We start from the raw sequence: 14,742 nt of genomic DNA, 5'->3' as shown, positions 1-14,742 counted from the left end.
CTGTGAATCACTAAATATTCTGAGAATAGCATTGCCAAGATAATTTGATCTGATGAAGAGTCTGATGAGTAACATTTGTTATGAAATCTCTGACTTTTGCTGACATTGGTATCTTCACAAATCGCAGCACAGTTTGAGACGTTGTGACTCAGTGGAAAAATATCATTCTTTGAATACTGATTCTTTGTTTTTAAGCATTATTGGGGAATGTTGAAGCTCCACGCTTTGCGCTGCCCATGTGTGAGATGGCAGACAGTGTTCATGAAATAAGGGAACCAACCATTGCTCAGCTTTTACAGGAGAAAGCCCTCTTCTCATTCTCTGAGTGGCCTAAGGTATAGTCATGTTGGTTGTTATGTTTTCTCTTTTTCTATTGGCTTCTTCTACATTGCTTCATTAAATTGTTGCACAGAACAGCTATTGTACTGTATATTTAAGCTTGCTATGGCAAGCATCACTATTACTATTGGTCATACTTTGAGTTAGGTTTTTTTTTTTTACTTTTGGAGGTGGGCTCTTTTGACTTTGACCCAGTAAGGAACCGCCTTGCAACCACCCAGAACACCCTAGCAACCATCTATCATTGCCCTAGCAACCACCCACAACAACCTAGCAACCTCATAGCAACACACTTACATCGCTCAAAACACCTTAGCAACTAGATAGTAATGGCAACCACCCCCAAAACACTTGCGTAATAACTGAGGGTTTTTCTTTTAAAAAATTTAGAAAATATTGTTTCTTTTCAGGCCAGACCAATTTGACCCATTCCATACACTGTATTTTGTCTTTCTCTCACCACAGGACAGAGTGATCATCAACCGTATTGACAGCATCTGCCACACTATCTTGAAGGGGAAGTGGCCTTCTTCTAGTCAGCAGTATGAGTCTCCGAGCTCATTGGCTAACACGTGCGTGCCCAGCAGTGCCCATGAGAGGGCAGGATTTTTGCCCACCAGAATGCCTCAGAGCCTTAATTTCAACTTGCCACACACTGTATCCCACCTACCAAAAGTAGGTCTGAGATGAGATCTTCAGACATGATGAGTTTTTAAAAAGTTTGGTAGTATAACCATTTTCGGGGTATCCAGTGGTCCTTAAAAGTATTAAAATGATTAACTTTTCCAAATATAAGGCCGTAAAAAGTCTTAAATATCTTCAGTAGTATAAAAGAAAATAATAATAATAATTTTATATATATATATATATATATATATATATATACACACACACACACACTGGCAGCCAGAAGTTTGGAATAATGTACAGATTTTGCTCTTATGGAAAGAAATTGGTACTTTTATTCACCAAAGTGGCATTCAACTGATCACAATGTATAGTCAGGACATTAATAACACGAAACATTACTATTACAATTTGAAAAAAATGTTCAGAACTACTTCAAAGAGTTCTCATCAAAAAATCCTTCACATGCAGCAGTGACAGCTTTGCAGATCCTTGGCATTACAGCTGTCAGTTTGTCCAGATACTCAGGGGACATTTCACCCCACACTTCCTGTAGCACTTGCCATAGATGTGTCTGTCTTGTCGGATACTTCTCACGCACCTTACAGTCTAGCTGATCCCACAAAGGCTCAATGGGGTTAAGATCCATAACACTCTTTTCCAATTATCTGTTGTCCATTGTCTGTGTTTCTTTGCCCGCTCTAACCTTTTCTTTTTGATTTTCTGTTTCAAAAGTGGCTTTTTCTTTGCAATTCTTCCCATAAGTCCTGCACCCCTGAGTCTTCTCTTTACTGTTGTACATGAAACTGGTGTTGAGCGGGTAGAATTCAATGAAGCTGTCAGCTGAGGACATGTGAGGCGTCTATTTCACAAACTAGAGACTCTGATGTACTTATCCTCTTGTTTAGTTGTACATCTGGCCTTCCACATCTGTTTCTGTTCTTGTTAGAGCCAGTTGTCCTTTGTCTTTGAAGACTGTAGTGTACACCTTTGTATGAAATCTTCAGTTGTTTTTTTTTTTTTTGCAATTTCAAGCATTGTATAGCCTTCATTCCTCAAAACAATGATTGACTGACAAGTTTCTAGAGAAAGCTGTTTAGCAATTTAGCATGATTACTCAAGGATAAGGTGTTGGAGTGATGGCTGCTGTCTAGATTTGATCAAAAACGACTTTTTTCAAATAGTGATGGTGCTGTTTTTTACATCAGTAATGTCCTGACTATACTTTGTGATCAGTTGAATGCCACTTTGGTGAATTAAAGTACCAATTTCCTTCCGAAACAGCAAAATCTGTACATTATTCCAAACTTTTGGCTGCCAGTGTATATATATATAGTTGTTAAGGGGGGGGTCTGAGGTAAATTTGCAATGCTGCAAATTTGTCATGGTCATGGTCAGAAATTAACCAGGGGTCAGTGCAAAAAATGGCATTGAAAGTGACAAAAATGCCCCTTTAGCGAATTCCTCTGTTATTATGCTAAGATATTATATTTATCTCATAATACATATACCTAGTACTATAAAATATTCTAGTTTCTAGCCTTTCGAGTTATGGTATATACATCGTAGTGACCGTTTCAGTTAATTGATTTAATTGTATTAGAATTATTTGACATAAAGGACGTCACACAGTGTTTTGTATTTGAAATAATTATGCCATCAAGAGAAAAAAAATGCCCCTTAAAATAAATTCCTGGGTACAAATTTCACCCCTTAATAATAAAGTGCATTTATGACACATGTATGTAAAATGAAATGCCGAATCAGAGCCATCATAAACTTTGCCGTTATCAATTAGCATGTGTTTTATTTTCTGTCGATTATGCACAAAAACACAGATTGATTATTTTGATTAGATTGTACTGTATTTAAGCTTTAAATACTTTGCAACAATTGCGGTTTGGTCCAATATATGGGTCCTCAAAAACAAGAATCACTGTTTTTATCCATCTCAAGTAATAAATATCATCAAAAGGCTAAGAAATATCAGAATTGTATTTATTTATTTATTTTACCTATATCGCCCAGCCATGATCACCATTTATACATTTGAACTGATCATTTTGATGTGCTATTTAATGACCTAATTCTGAAATTTCTACCTTTCTTTTGTTGCAGAGTTGTTCTTATATTTTTTTTTGTAAAATATGCATTAGAAATTTTTTTTAATTGAATTCCCTTAAACATGCATGTGCCCTAGTTTTACTGATCTCTCATCCCCACAGGACCGGTTAGTGACCCCTGCATTCCTCCCTGAACTGAAACGGCCTAGACGTGGCTTTGAATTCGAGGCAGAAGTCCTCGCCAAACCAAGCCATCTCGGAGAAAAGATCCAAGTTGGCATGTCTCATCGTGCTAACGCTCTCCTCCTCAACGGCTGGCAGGATGCAGCCATTGACCTCTCCAAACCAAATGAGCTCACAGGTGGTGGAGAAAGTGGGCCAATGGGTCACATGAGCCACACTGTCCAGTCAGCCCCGCATAAAATCGCTGGGATAGGCTCCATACAGGGCTCGCTGGGATTGGATATGGCTGGCATTTTGCAGGCTGGCTTGATTCACTCTGTTACAGGGCAGATTGTCAACGGCAGTCTGCGGCGTGATGATTCAATGTTGAGACGGAGGAGGGGACGAAGAAGAAATGTGGAGACTTCTGACCTGAGCTTTATGAAAGGACGAGGCATGAACTTACAAGAAAAACAGGTTTGTGGAATCAGTCAATAGATCTCTAAGGCACTTTCCTCAAAAAGTGTTCAGAATAGGACTTAAAACTCTTACATTTTCATTTTAGGGTCATTTTCAATAAAGGGCCAGTGCAAGGAGGTACTTAACCTTCAGAAAATGTTGTTACCCCACCCGAGGTGTTTTTATTTATTATTTATTAATTTATTTTTTATGGGGTCTGCAATTCTTTTTCCAAAAGTTTAATAAATAAAATTATACAAATATTATATATATATATGGATTGCAGATTTAGCCTAAATTAATGTTGCATGTTCAATACAAATTAAGATCAGTCAACAGCATTTGTGGCATAAGGTTCATTACCACAAAAAAAAAAAACATTTGAAATTCGAACATTGTTTATTGAAAAAAACACACAAAAAAAAAACAGTTACTGTAAAGCACTCACAGAGGAAGTGAATGGGGCCAGTCTATAAACATTAAAATACTCACTGTTTCAAAAGTATATCCACAAGACATAAACATTATATGTGTTAACATGATTTATAGTCTAAAAAATACAATCAAATGCTTACAAACCTTTTTTTGTGTGAAGTTATAACCAATATTACAACCCAACACTGGTAAACCCTGTAATCTGGTAAACGCAGTAATGCCAGTAAATCCTTGATTTTATCACACTAAAATCATGTTAAATTGTGTAATGTTTACATCTTGTGGTTGTACTTTTGAAACCGTGCATATTTAATTGTTAATGAACTGGCCCCATTCCCTTCTATTGTAAGATCCTTTCCGTAACTGTGATTTTTGCTTATATATATATATATATATATATATATATATATATATAAAAAGTTTGGAATAATGTACAGATTTTGCTCTTATAGAAAGAAATTGGTACTTTTATTCACCAAAGTGGCATTCAACTGATCACAATGTATAGTCAGGACATTAATAACGTGAAAAATTACTATTACAATTAGAAAAAAAATTTCAGAACTTCTTAAACTACTTCAAAGAGTTCTCATCAAAAAATCCTCCACGTGCAGCAGTGACAGCTTTGCAGATCCTTGGCATTCTAGCTGTCAGTTTGTCCAGATACTCAGGTGACATTTCACCCCACACTTCCTGTAGCACTTGCCATAGATGTGTCTGTCTTGTCGGGCACTTCTCACACACCTTACAGTCTAGCTGATCCCACAAAAGCTCAATGTGGTTAAGATCCATAACACTCTTTTCCAATTATCTGTTGTCCAATGTCTGTGTTTCTTTGCCCACTCTAACCTTTTCTTTTTGATTTTCTGTTTCAAAAGTGGCTTTCTCTTTGCAATTCTTCCCATAAGTCCTGCACCCCTGAGTCTTCTCTTTACTGTTGTACATGAAACTGGTGTTGAGCGGGTAGAATTCAATGAAGCTGTCAGCTGAGGACATGTGAGGCGTCTATTTCTCAAACTAGAGACGCTGATGTACTTATCCTCTTGTTTAGTTGTACATCTGGCCTTCCACATCTCTTTCTGTCCTTGTTAGAGCCAGTTGTCCTTTGTCTTTGAAGACTGTAGTGTACACTTTTGTATGAAATCTTCATTTTTTTGCCATTTTTGACCTAATATTGACTTTAAGACATGCCAGTCTATTACATACTGTGGCAACTCAAAAACAAACACAAAGACAATGTTAAGCTTCATTTAACGAACCAAATAGCTTTCAGCTGTGTTTGATATAATGACAAGTGATTTTCTAGTGCCAAACTAGCAGTTTAGCATGATTACTCAAGGATAAGGTGTTGGAGTGATGGCTGCTGGGAATGGGGCCTGTCTAGATTTGAACAAAAATGATCAAATCTAAGAAATTTCAAATAGAGATGGTGCTGTTTTTTACATCAGTAATGTCCTGACTATACTTTGTGATCAGTTGAATGCCACTTTGGTGAATTAAAGTACCAATTTCCTTCCGAAACAGCAAAATCTGTTCATTATTCCAAACTTTTGGCCGCCAGTGTATAAATGAGGGATGAGAAAAAATTATATTTTGTCTTAATTAAAATTATGCCACAGATTTTGCAGAGTAACTTGTATTGAACCCAAAACATTCTAGCTAGCTGCAGTATATGTTGGTTTATACCAGGGTCAGAAATGAACTTTTTCATTAATGGGCAACATTTGCCCTCTGGATTTGATTTTCAGCTGCATTTTTATTTATTTTTTTTAACAAAATAAAAAATATAAGGTGTCATCCTTTTATGTCAAATAAAAAATTTAAACAATCTATTAACACAAATATGAATAACTAGAGTATGCATTAACTCATACTGTATACAATATTACGTATAATTGGGCCTTAATAGAAGAATTCATTATGGGTAATTTTTTTGCCCCTATATTTTGTATTTTGGCTGCATTTTTGTCATTTTCAGTGGCAGTTTTGCCCTGAGCCCCCCTAAATTTCTGACACTGGTTTGTACTTACTGATAAACATATCTTTCCTATTAATTAAAAAAACAAAACAAAAAAAAAAACTTGCTTGATGATTTTTTTTACGCTAACTTTAGTAACAGGTAGAATGGTTGAGTGTGACAAATGCAGTCATCACTGCAATTTGTGTGAAATTTGAGAAAATGGAATTTCACTATTTAGTTGTCTTCTCACCATGATGTAGAAACCATGCTGTCTTTATATCTTATTGTATTTGTCAACTTTTTATGAAAGTATGAAAGGAATTTTTAGACATTTTGTATGGTGGTAAAATTAATGCATTGCACAGCCTTGTGTATTGCTTTAATTTGGAGAGATGGAAATTGAGAATTTGGATAAATAAGATACCTTCATAATGATATCATTGAATGGCCTTCGAATGTATTTGTTTACTCCACAGAGCGGGTCAGAGAATATCAGCCACCCTGTTGTGTCCTCTACATCCTCTCAGTCAGAGTGCCCTCCAGCGACTCCAGCTGTCCTCCCTCCACATCCTCCAGCACCGTCTCCAGCCTCAGAGACCCTGAACGTCAGCGTGGACAGGGAAGCGGCAAATAAAGGCCTGATGGAATGGCTCAGACAGAACCCCAACTATAACATGGAGCTTTCAGCTTTTCCATCGGTCAGTTACATGTAAAATGAAAACTGTTGAAAGCAACACATATCTCATCACACAAAAGATGCAAGTTTGATACCAGACAGAGATGGCCTATGAACTTGAGTAACTCAAATGGCCTTATTACTATTATGGCCTTAGAATTAGTGTACTTTCTCTGAAATGAGTGCACTATATAAAGAAAACTGCTTAATTACAAGTAGTGAGGTGGACAACCGTATTTTTCATCCAAAAAAACTAAAAATTGCTAAGTGTGAATTTTTGGTGTTTCAATGTTTCTATGACTTTCTCAGCCTCAGAGCGCAAGCATGTTGCACAGTTTCTTGGATCGTCCAAAGCAGAGAAGGCATCGCTGCAAAGATCCCACCAAGCTCGACATCAGCTCTCTGACTGGAGAGGAGAGAGTCCCAGTTGTACACAGAAGCACTGGCCGCAGGGTAACAATAGTAAACATACATGCTCCTATACCCTGTTTGTCACTTGATTTTATTAAATGTTAATACTGCAATTCCTCTGGTCACAGCTTGGGGGCGCTATGGCTCCAGCCATTAAAGAGCTCTCCCGATGGCTGGATGCAAACTCAGAGTACTCCGTGGCTCCTGATTGGGCAGATGTGGTGAAGCACTCAGTGAGTCATGTATACACTAAGTTTATCATTAAATGAGAACCTAATGTAGTTATCATTAGTACCAGTTAATAGTTAGGACTAACCTTACTTGTTGTTAATTACTACTAATTTCCATGTTTAGAATAAAAGTCATTAACACAATAAAATAAGAAAAATGGAAGTATGGAATCTATGTAGTGACCCAAAAAATGTTAAACAAATTAATACTATATTATATTTGAGCTTCTTAAAAGTAGCCACCCTTTGTCTAGATTACATCTATTTTAATTATTTTATTACAATTTAAATTTTGCAAGAAATTACATAGGCCCAATATACACTATGTTTGTTTACAGAACTGTTTTTAATATCAACTAGGCATGTGCCGGTATTCGGTATTATGGTATATCGCAATAATTAACATGCATGATATTGTTATCATGGACACATCAATGTACTGTGAAAAAATTTAAGATAACCTATTAGTAACATTTTTAGATTTTTCTGAACGCACCATAGCTTAGATTTCCATCAATGAGTCAAGATTCACAAACAAGGACCTAAATGCATGTGATTATTTACTATACTTGCCATAACCGGTAATTTTTTATGGAACTGCAACATTATACACAAGTCAAACTGTAAGAACCATAGTCGGACCCTCGCTAATTTGTTGGTGAGCTATTCAAATTCAAGGCAAACAAACCTGATAAAGTTAACTACAACATAATAGATGGTTTAAGTCAAATTGTAAGATTTATATCACTCACTTATGACCCTCGCTGATGTAAGTGATGCAAGGGTTATTCAAATCATATACTAAAGAAAACATACGTCGTAAGTTGTGCATCTTGTAACAGCCTGTCAGTGGAAAATGTATCATCGGAACTTTTCTAGGATGCCTAAAGTTCTTTTTCCTCTAGAATTCCATGTGACAAACTCTATATGGAAAATTCCTTGCATTAAGATTACTAAACGAAAATATGTTAATGTATATGTATCACAAAATGTTTTTGTGGCAGGTAGATTGTGTTTCAAGTGACACAGTGACCTCAGCTATCATAGGAACAAAAAAAAAAAAAAAAAAAAAAATATATATATATATATATATATATATTTATATATATTTTTTTTTTTTTTTTTTATAAAAATAATGCAAAATAAATTTTCATGGCAGATAGGAAATATTAAATGACCATTTATAAATGTTTTGTAATATTCATGGAGATAATGTAAACAAAAACAATGTGGATGAAAAGTATGGCTGAAGGAGGAACGCTTTTGACCCTTTATCCCCATCCAAAAAGGGTAAAGTCTGGAGTGCGGAAATATTTAAAGATATAGTGACCATTTGATTTAATATTTATTTTAAAATATTTATTTTAATTAAATTTGTGTACTGATCATTTAGTTTCTTTAATGTTCAGTGTTCTTAACAAAGCTACTTTCTTTGTGATCTTTTACTTTTAAAGGCTAATTTGGTGTTTAAAAAGGCTAATATTAGGGACCTGGGTAGCTCAGCGAGTAAAGACGCAGACTACCACCCCTGGAGTCGTGAGTTTGAATCGAGGGCGTGTTGAGTGACTCCAACCAAATTGGCCCGGTTGCTAGGGAGGATAGAGTCACATGGGGTAGCCTCCTCGTGGTCACTATAATGTGGTTCTTGCTCTCGGTGGGGCACGTGGATGCCGCGAAGAATTCTCGGTAATGCGCTGAACAAGTCACATGATAAGATACGTGGATTGACGGTCTCAGACGCGGAGGTAACTGAGATTCGTCCTCCGCCACCCGGATTGAGGCAAGTCACTACGCCACCACAAGGACTTATAGCACATTGGGATTTGGGCATTCCAAATTGGGGAGAAGAGAAAAAAAAGGCTAATTTTGTAGTTAAAAATGGTCCTTGTTATCTTTTAACCCGTTTTGTAGCCTAATGTAATACAATCCAGTGATAATACTGTATACCACAATAAAAGCTTTCGTATTTATCATGATCAGTCAATTGTGTCCAAAACTTTGACAGGTAGTGTATATAATAAAAGACTGTTATCTAATATGAAGTTTTTAAATCCCACTATTCCAGGGTTTTCTGCCAGAGGGTAAATTTACGCGCATCCTCACTGGACCTGTGTCACAGGATCCCAGCACACGTAGAAGAGGCAGACGACCCCGCAGTGAAATGCCCAAAACCCCTGAGCTGTCCGCTGGAATGGGTCCACTTTTCATGAACGGTGGGCTCATTGGCAGCATGGATCTGGTTAGTTTGCCCAATCTCCGCAATGTCCCTGGCATCCCGTTAACCGGGATCATGGGCTTTCCACACGGTTTTGCCACCGCTGTGACGGTGGGCGATGATGCCAAGAATGGACTTGGCATGCTACCTATGATGCTCCACGGCATGGCGGCCGTACAGCCGCCTATATACAGCGCTCACATGAGTGGGATGATGAGTCAGCAACTGTCCACAGCAACGTCTATGACATCCACTGCGACTGCATCCTCCAGCGCAGCAAGCATAACTTCTACGAACTCTGCAACCGTAACCTCAACCTCGAGCCCAGCGGACAGTTCTGATACCGTGCTTCAGCGGGACAACACAAGCCCTCTGGTGAGCACAGAAAACGGGAATAAAGAGGAGACAAAGAAAGAAGGGGAAGAGAGGAAACCGATGTCCGGCTCGGGCACTACAGCCACGGTCACTAGTGGTAGCAGTAGCATCATGAGCACGGGCAGCCATTTGACCTTTAACCCCTTTCTGATCCCGGGAATGTCGCATAGCCTGCTGTACCCACATATGTTCTTACCACCCGGCAGTATAATGGCATTGCCAGCTATGCCTGTGGCAGACAGCACGGGAAGCCCCAAGAGGAAGAGGAAGAAGGTTCGGGAGGAAGGACTGGCGGAAGGAAGTGGGAATGTTGCTGTGCTAGTGGACAACATGGAAGTGAAAATTGTAAAAGATGAACAGATGCCTGAAAGGAAAAGTCAAGATCGATCTGATGTACAATTATCTCAGGTCAAAGATCATGATTCTTCTTACCCTAAAAAAGATCCTTCTGAGGAAACAAGAACTGAGAATAAGGAAATGGGGGAAAAGAGGGAGAATGGAGAAGAAAATTAGCAAAACACTAAAGGCTCATGTGACTGTGGAGAATAGAATCTGGCCTCACTTTTGGGCAACAGTGCTTTTGTGTGTCGTGTCTGTAAACGTTTGTGTATAGAACTTTGATTATCAACTTATTGTTTATAGGTCTGCCCAGTCAAACTTGTAATTTCACAAACCTTCTGGGTATATGCTGAAAAATAGACACAAAAAGCATGTTAGCACTCAAAAGGTCTCAATTCTACAAAGGGAAGACATCGTGTTTGGTGTTAAAATGGTCCTTTTGCATCATGTAAATGTGTACCCAAATGATTCTATCAGATGATGGAGAATGCTTTTTGCTCGATACTTGAAAAAAAATGCGGCAACCCAGCGTTTTCTCCCCAGATCAGATTCCCATATTCTCAGAAAGCAGTCGGATGTTGATATTGTGAAAATTGGAGGCCAGTTTTGCTTTTAAATGTTGGTTGTAAGATCAGAGACATTGGTACATACAACTTAGATTAGTGTTTTAAAACATTTCTCAAAATAATGTAAAGGAAACACACATCCCATTTGGTAGATTACCAGCAGAACTGGAAATTTTTGAATGGACCACAGTATTCTGTTATTAGATGCTTGCTGCTATGTATTCATTCTAGTGACTCTAGAAGCAAAAGATTTTAAAGTGAATCTTTAGAAAGCTATAGATGGCATGAGTGCAACATGATGAGTGCAACTGAAACTCAAAAAGCAAGGCTTGAAAGAATAGCAAAGAACAATCCTGAGATTGATTGATTGATTTTGTTTTGTTTTGTTTGTCTGTTATCATTTACTCACCTTCATGTCATTTGAAACTTGTATTACTTTCTTTATGTTGTCGAACGCAAAAGGACATATTTTGAAGAATGTTCATGCTGCTCTTTTTCATTGCAATGTGGATATTCTTCACAATTTCTCCTTTTGTGTTCCACAGACGTATGAAAGTCATACTGGTTTGGAACAGTGTAAATGTTGACAGAATTTTTCATTTTTGTTGAACTTTTCTTTTAAAAGACAAAAAAATTATTTACAGATCCCCATTTTTCTGTGTTCACTAAAGGGTCGTCAGGAAGTAAGACTTGTCTCATTCTCTTTCGGTTTTATTGCTCTCATTTTCTCTGGTGCGTTTGAAAATACTGTAGAGTAAAACCTACCAAGATTTTTTGAAAACATGTACCTGTAAATCTATCTCGCTGTATATTGCTGTTAATTTTGTTTACAACCATATGTTATTTTTTTCCTTGCCAGTATGTTGCTGCATATTGGGGGAGGGGGGGAGGGGGGGGACTGTAAAAACAAAATCAACACTAGTGTTTCTTTTAAATGAAATATGCTAGTTGAAACCAGAGATAATTTAACTTGTTTTCTCCCCCGAACTCAACAGGGTCTCTCTTTTGTGAGAGTAATTCATTTTTGGATGTCTAATCTTATTCACTTTTTTCTGTTTTCTGATGTGAATTTTATTTTTTATTTTTGTTTGCATAGTCCTTTTAATGAATGTTTACCTGTAATTGTGTTTCTTCTGTTTGTTTTTGTGTGTTTGTGTGGATGCATGCTCACGCTCGCACATGTCACTTCCTGTACATTTTGATTTATGTAAACCTGTACTGTATATTTCTCGTCTAAAATTATGGTCACCATCAAAAACATGCTGTTGTTGCCTTGTCACTACTTATGACACCATAATGTAATTTATTTTGCATTTGATTTTTCTTTCTACTTTGCCAACTTCACCAAATATGACTTTTCCCCTCTTTCACATTGATTATTATTGTAAAATTTGCAATGCCTTATTTAGTGTTTTATATGGATGTTTGTTACATCTTTATTTTGGAAAATATATATCAAAGTACTTGTGTACAGTGTCAGCGTTATGGGAAGCAGTCTCGGTCACACTAGTTTCAAAGCGGTCGCTCTAGTTGTACAGACATTAGCCTGCAGTTTTCATAAAACTTGTCGGAAATACATTGGTGGTTCAAAGTTTAAACGGTATAACAAGGTCTATTTCTTCTCATTAGTGCTGTCGATTCATTCAAAACAGTACTGCATAGCACAAAGTCTATTTGTCTTTCAAAAATGTGTCATTACCTCTAATCTTTCTCTATTGTCTGGTCAATAAAAATGCACAGACTACGTTTAAATTTCCAAATGATCACATTACCCTCGCTTTTGACATTTCAGTAAGCTCATAACTTCATTAAAGGCCTTCAGCACTTCAGCCAGTATATGTACTGTACAACTGGAGAGGTCACACTCTTAGACTGAGAATGCTATGTTGCTGGTTGTAATTGTATTGGTTTTATAAAATGTACTGTTTGTTGGAACTGTAACTTTTGAAAATGCCACAATCACGTTGGGAACTCTAAAACATTCTGATCAGTTTCCATTTCCCCTGTATTTATTGTGTTTTAATGTCTTAACGCTGTCTACCTGTGTATTGTAACATGTACATAAACTTGCTGTCTCCAGGTTTTGGATGTTATCTGATATGGTATGTCAGCACTGATCTGTTTTTGCCTTCCATCAAACCTCAAAGTAATACTAACTATATGTATACTATATACATATACTGTCTATGTTGTTGCACTTGTGTATTTCTCTGGATAATTGCACCCAGAATATAGATACTAAAAACTTTAATATTAGCCCCCCTACCTCCAGTTTCATCATGGATTAATCAAAGGGAGATCATTGTTGCAGCTTTACATAATGCATTTATGTTGGGGAACAACAGATTGGGAATTTTGGAGTACGTCAGTGTCATTTTGGTCAGACTTTTCAATGTTTTCAAATATGCAAGTAGTAGGAGATTATCTGGATTTTGCTTTGCCACTATGTCTGTTTGCATGCCAGGACCTGCTAATAAAACCCAGTCACATCTGAGGTAGTTCCCATACTTTAAATGTGCGCAAGGCAGGCGTTTCTTATAACAGAGCTGCTTAGCCAGATAGAATCAAATCTGGACTCAAATTGTCAATGTACAAGGCCATTAGAGCATCATAAACATGTAGAACTGTGCTGGAGCTTGTATTGGGGACCGCATATGTTGCAAGTTCCTTTGCTCAAGCGCTTGTGTAATAACGTTGAATGAATACGTTAAATTATGGTCAGTGTTCACGACAAGGAAGTACTGTACTGTAAGTTTGTAGTTACATTGAAGCAAGTGCACTATATACAGTATGGGATTATTACACTACACAAGACAAAAAATGTAACTTATACTCTTGGTATGAAATATGCAGCAATGCTGAGAGTCGTGGGTGTTTTTGTTTTTTTATTTTTTATTTGGGATTTATTTGTTTTGTTTTTGTTCGAATAGCTCCTGTACACTGATGTGGACCAATCATATACAGTAATTCAAAACATGGTATGTGATCTTTTATTGTGCAATAAAAGATGACTTTCAACTTTCAAGTCAACATGTCTGATGTGGTTTAGTTCATTATCTGACAAACAGCTTTTTAGCTACTTTGGCTTCTAGATGTATCTAGATACTTTGTGCGACAGTGAGGGGTCGTGAATTTTCTTTGAAATATTTTTTTTTTAAATGTGAACAACTGGAAAAATCGGGGAAATTCATTGGTCAGGTGTTGGAACTCAAGATAACTTGTTTTAGTAAATTAAAAATGTGTTCAACGAGTTGCCAGGTTGGAATATGTTTGACCGGGTTTACAAAACAGATATATGTGTTTTATTGTTAACAATTAATAATAATACAGAATCAACATGTTGTCTTAAAGGAAAAGTTCACCCAAAAATGGAAAGTCTGTAATTATTTACTCACTTTCATTACTTCCAAGATGTGTATGACCTTCTTTCTTCAGCTGAACACAACAATATAGCTCAGCTTTGTAGGTCCATACAATGCAAGTGAATGGTGAACATGCCTTAGAAGCTCCAAAAATCACAAAAAGGCTGCATAAAATGTAATCCATACGACTCAAGTGGTTTAATATATGTCTTCTGAAGTGATGCAGTCACTTTGGTTGAGAAACAGATCAATATTTCAATCCTTTTCCCTAAAAATCTCCACTTTCACTTTCAAATTGACTTAAATATTGATGTTTTGCTCACACACAGCTATTATATTGCTTCTAAAGACATTGATTTAAGTACTGGAGTCATATGGATTACTTTTATGCTGCCTTTATGGGATTTTTGGAGCTTGAAATATCTGGCCACCATTCACTTGCATTGTGTGGACCTACAGAGCTGAGATATTCTTGTGTTCAGCAGAAGAAAGGAAGTCATACGCATCTGGGAAGGCATGAGGG

The 14,742-nt window shown here is 37.0% G+C and overlaps 1 protein-coding gene across 1 annotated transcript in view; it reads left to right on the top strand.

Moving 5' to 3' along the window:
- The window catches only part of LOC127446284 (chromodomain-helicase-DNA-binding protein 6-like), a 73,482-nt gene extending 60,527 nt beyond the window's left edge, over positions 1-12,955 (top strand). Inside the window, 7 exon segments of the mRNA XM_051707063.1 lie at positions 196-335; positions 805-1,014; positions 3,192-3,668; positions 6,522-6,743; positions 7,031-7,174; positions 7,261-7,365; positions 9,428-12,955. Of these exon segments, the coding sequence (XP_051563023.1) occupies positions 196-335; positions 805-1,014; positions 3,192-3,668; positions 6,522-6,743; positions 7,031-7,174; positions 7,261-7,365; positions 9,428-10,465 (2,336 nt within the window). The 3' untranslated portion in view covers positions 10,466-12,955.
- The last annotated feature ends 1,787 nt before the right edge of the window (positions 12,956-14,742 follow it).

Source organism: Myxocyprinus asiaticus, chromosome 9 (assembly GCF_019703515.2).
Source record: "Myxocyprinus asiaticus isolate MX2 ecotype Aquarium Trade chromosome 9, UBuf_Myxa_2, whole genome shotgun sequence".
NCBI classification, from domain to species: Eukaryota; Metazoa; Chordata; class Actinopteri; order Cypriniformes; family Catostomidae; genus Myxocyprinus; species Myxocyprinus asiaticus.
Note: the sequence above shows the minus strand (reverse complement) of the source record. Positions and strands in the feature narration are given on the sequence as shown.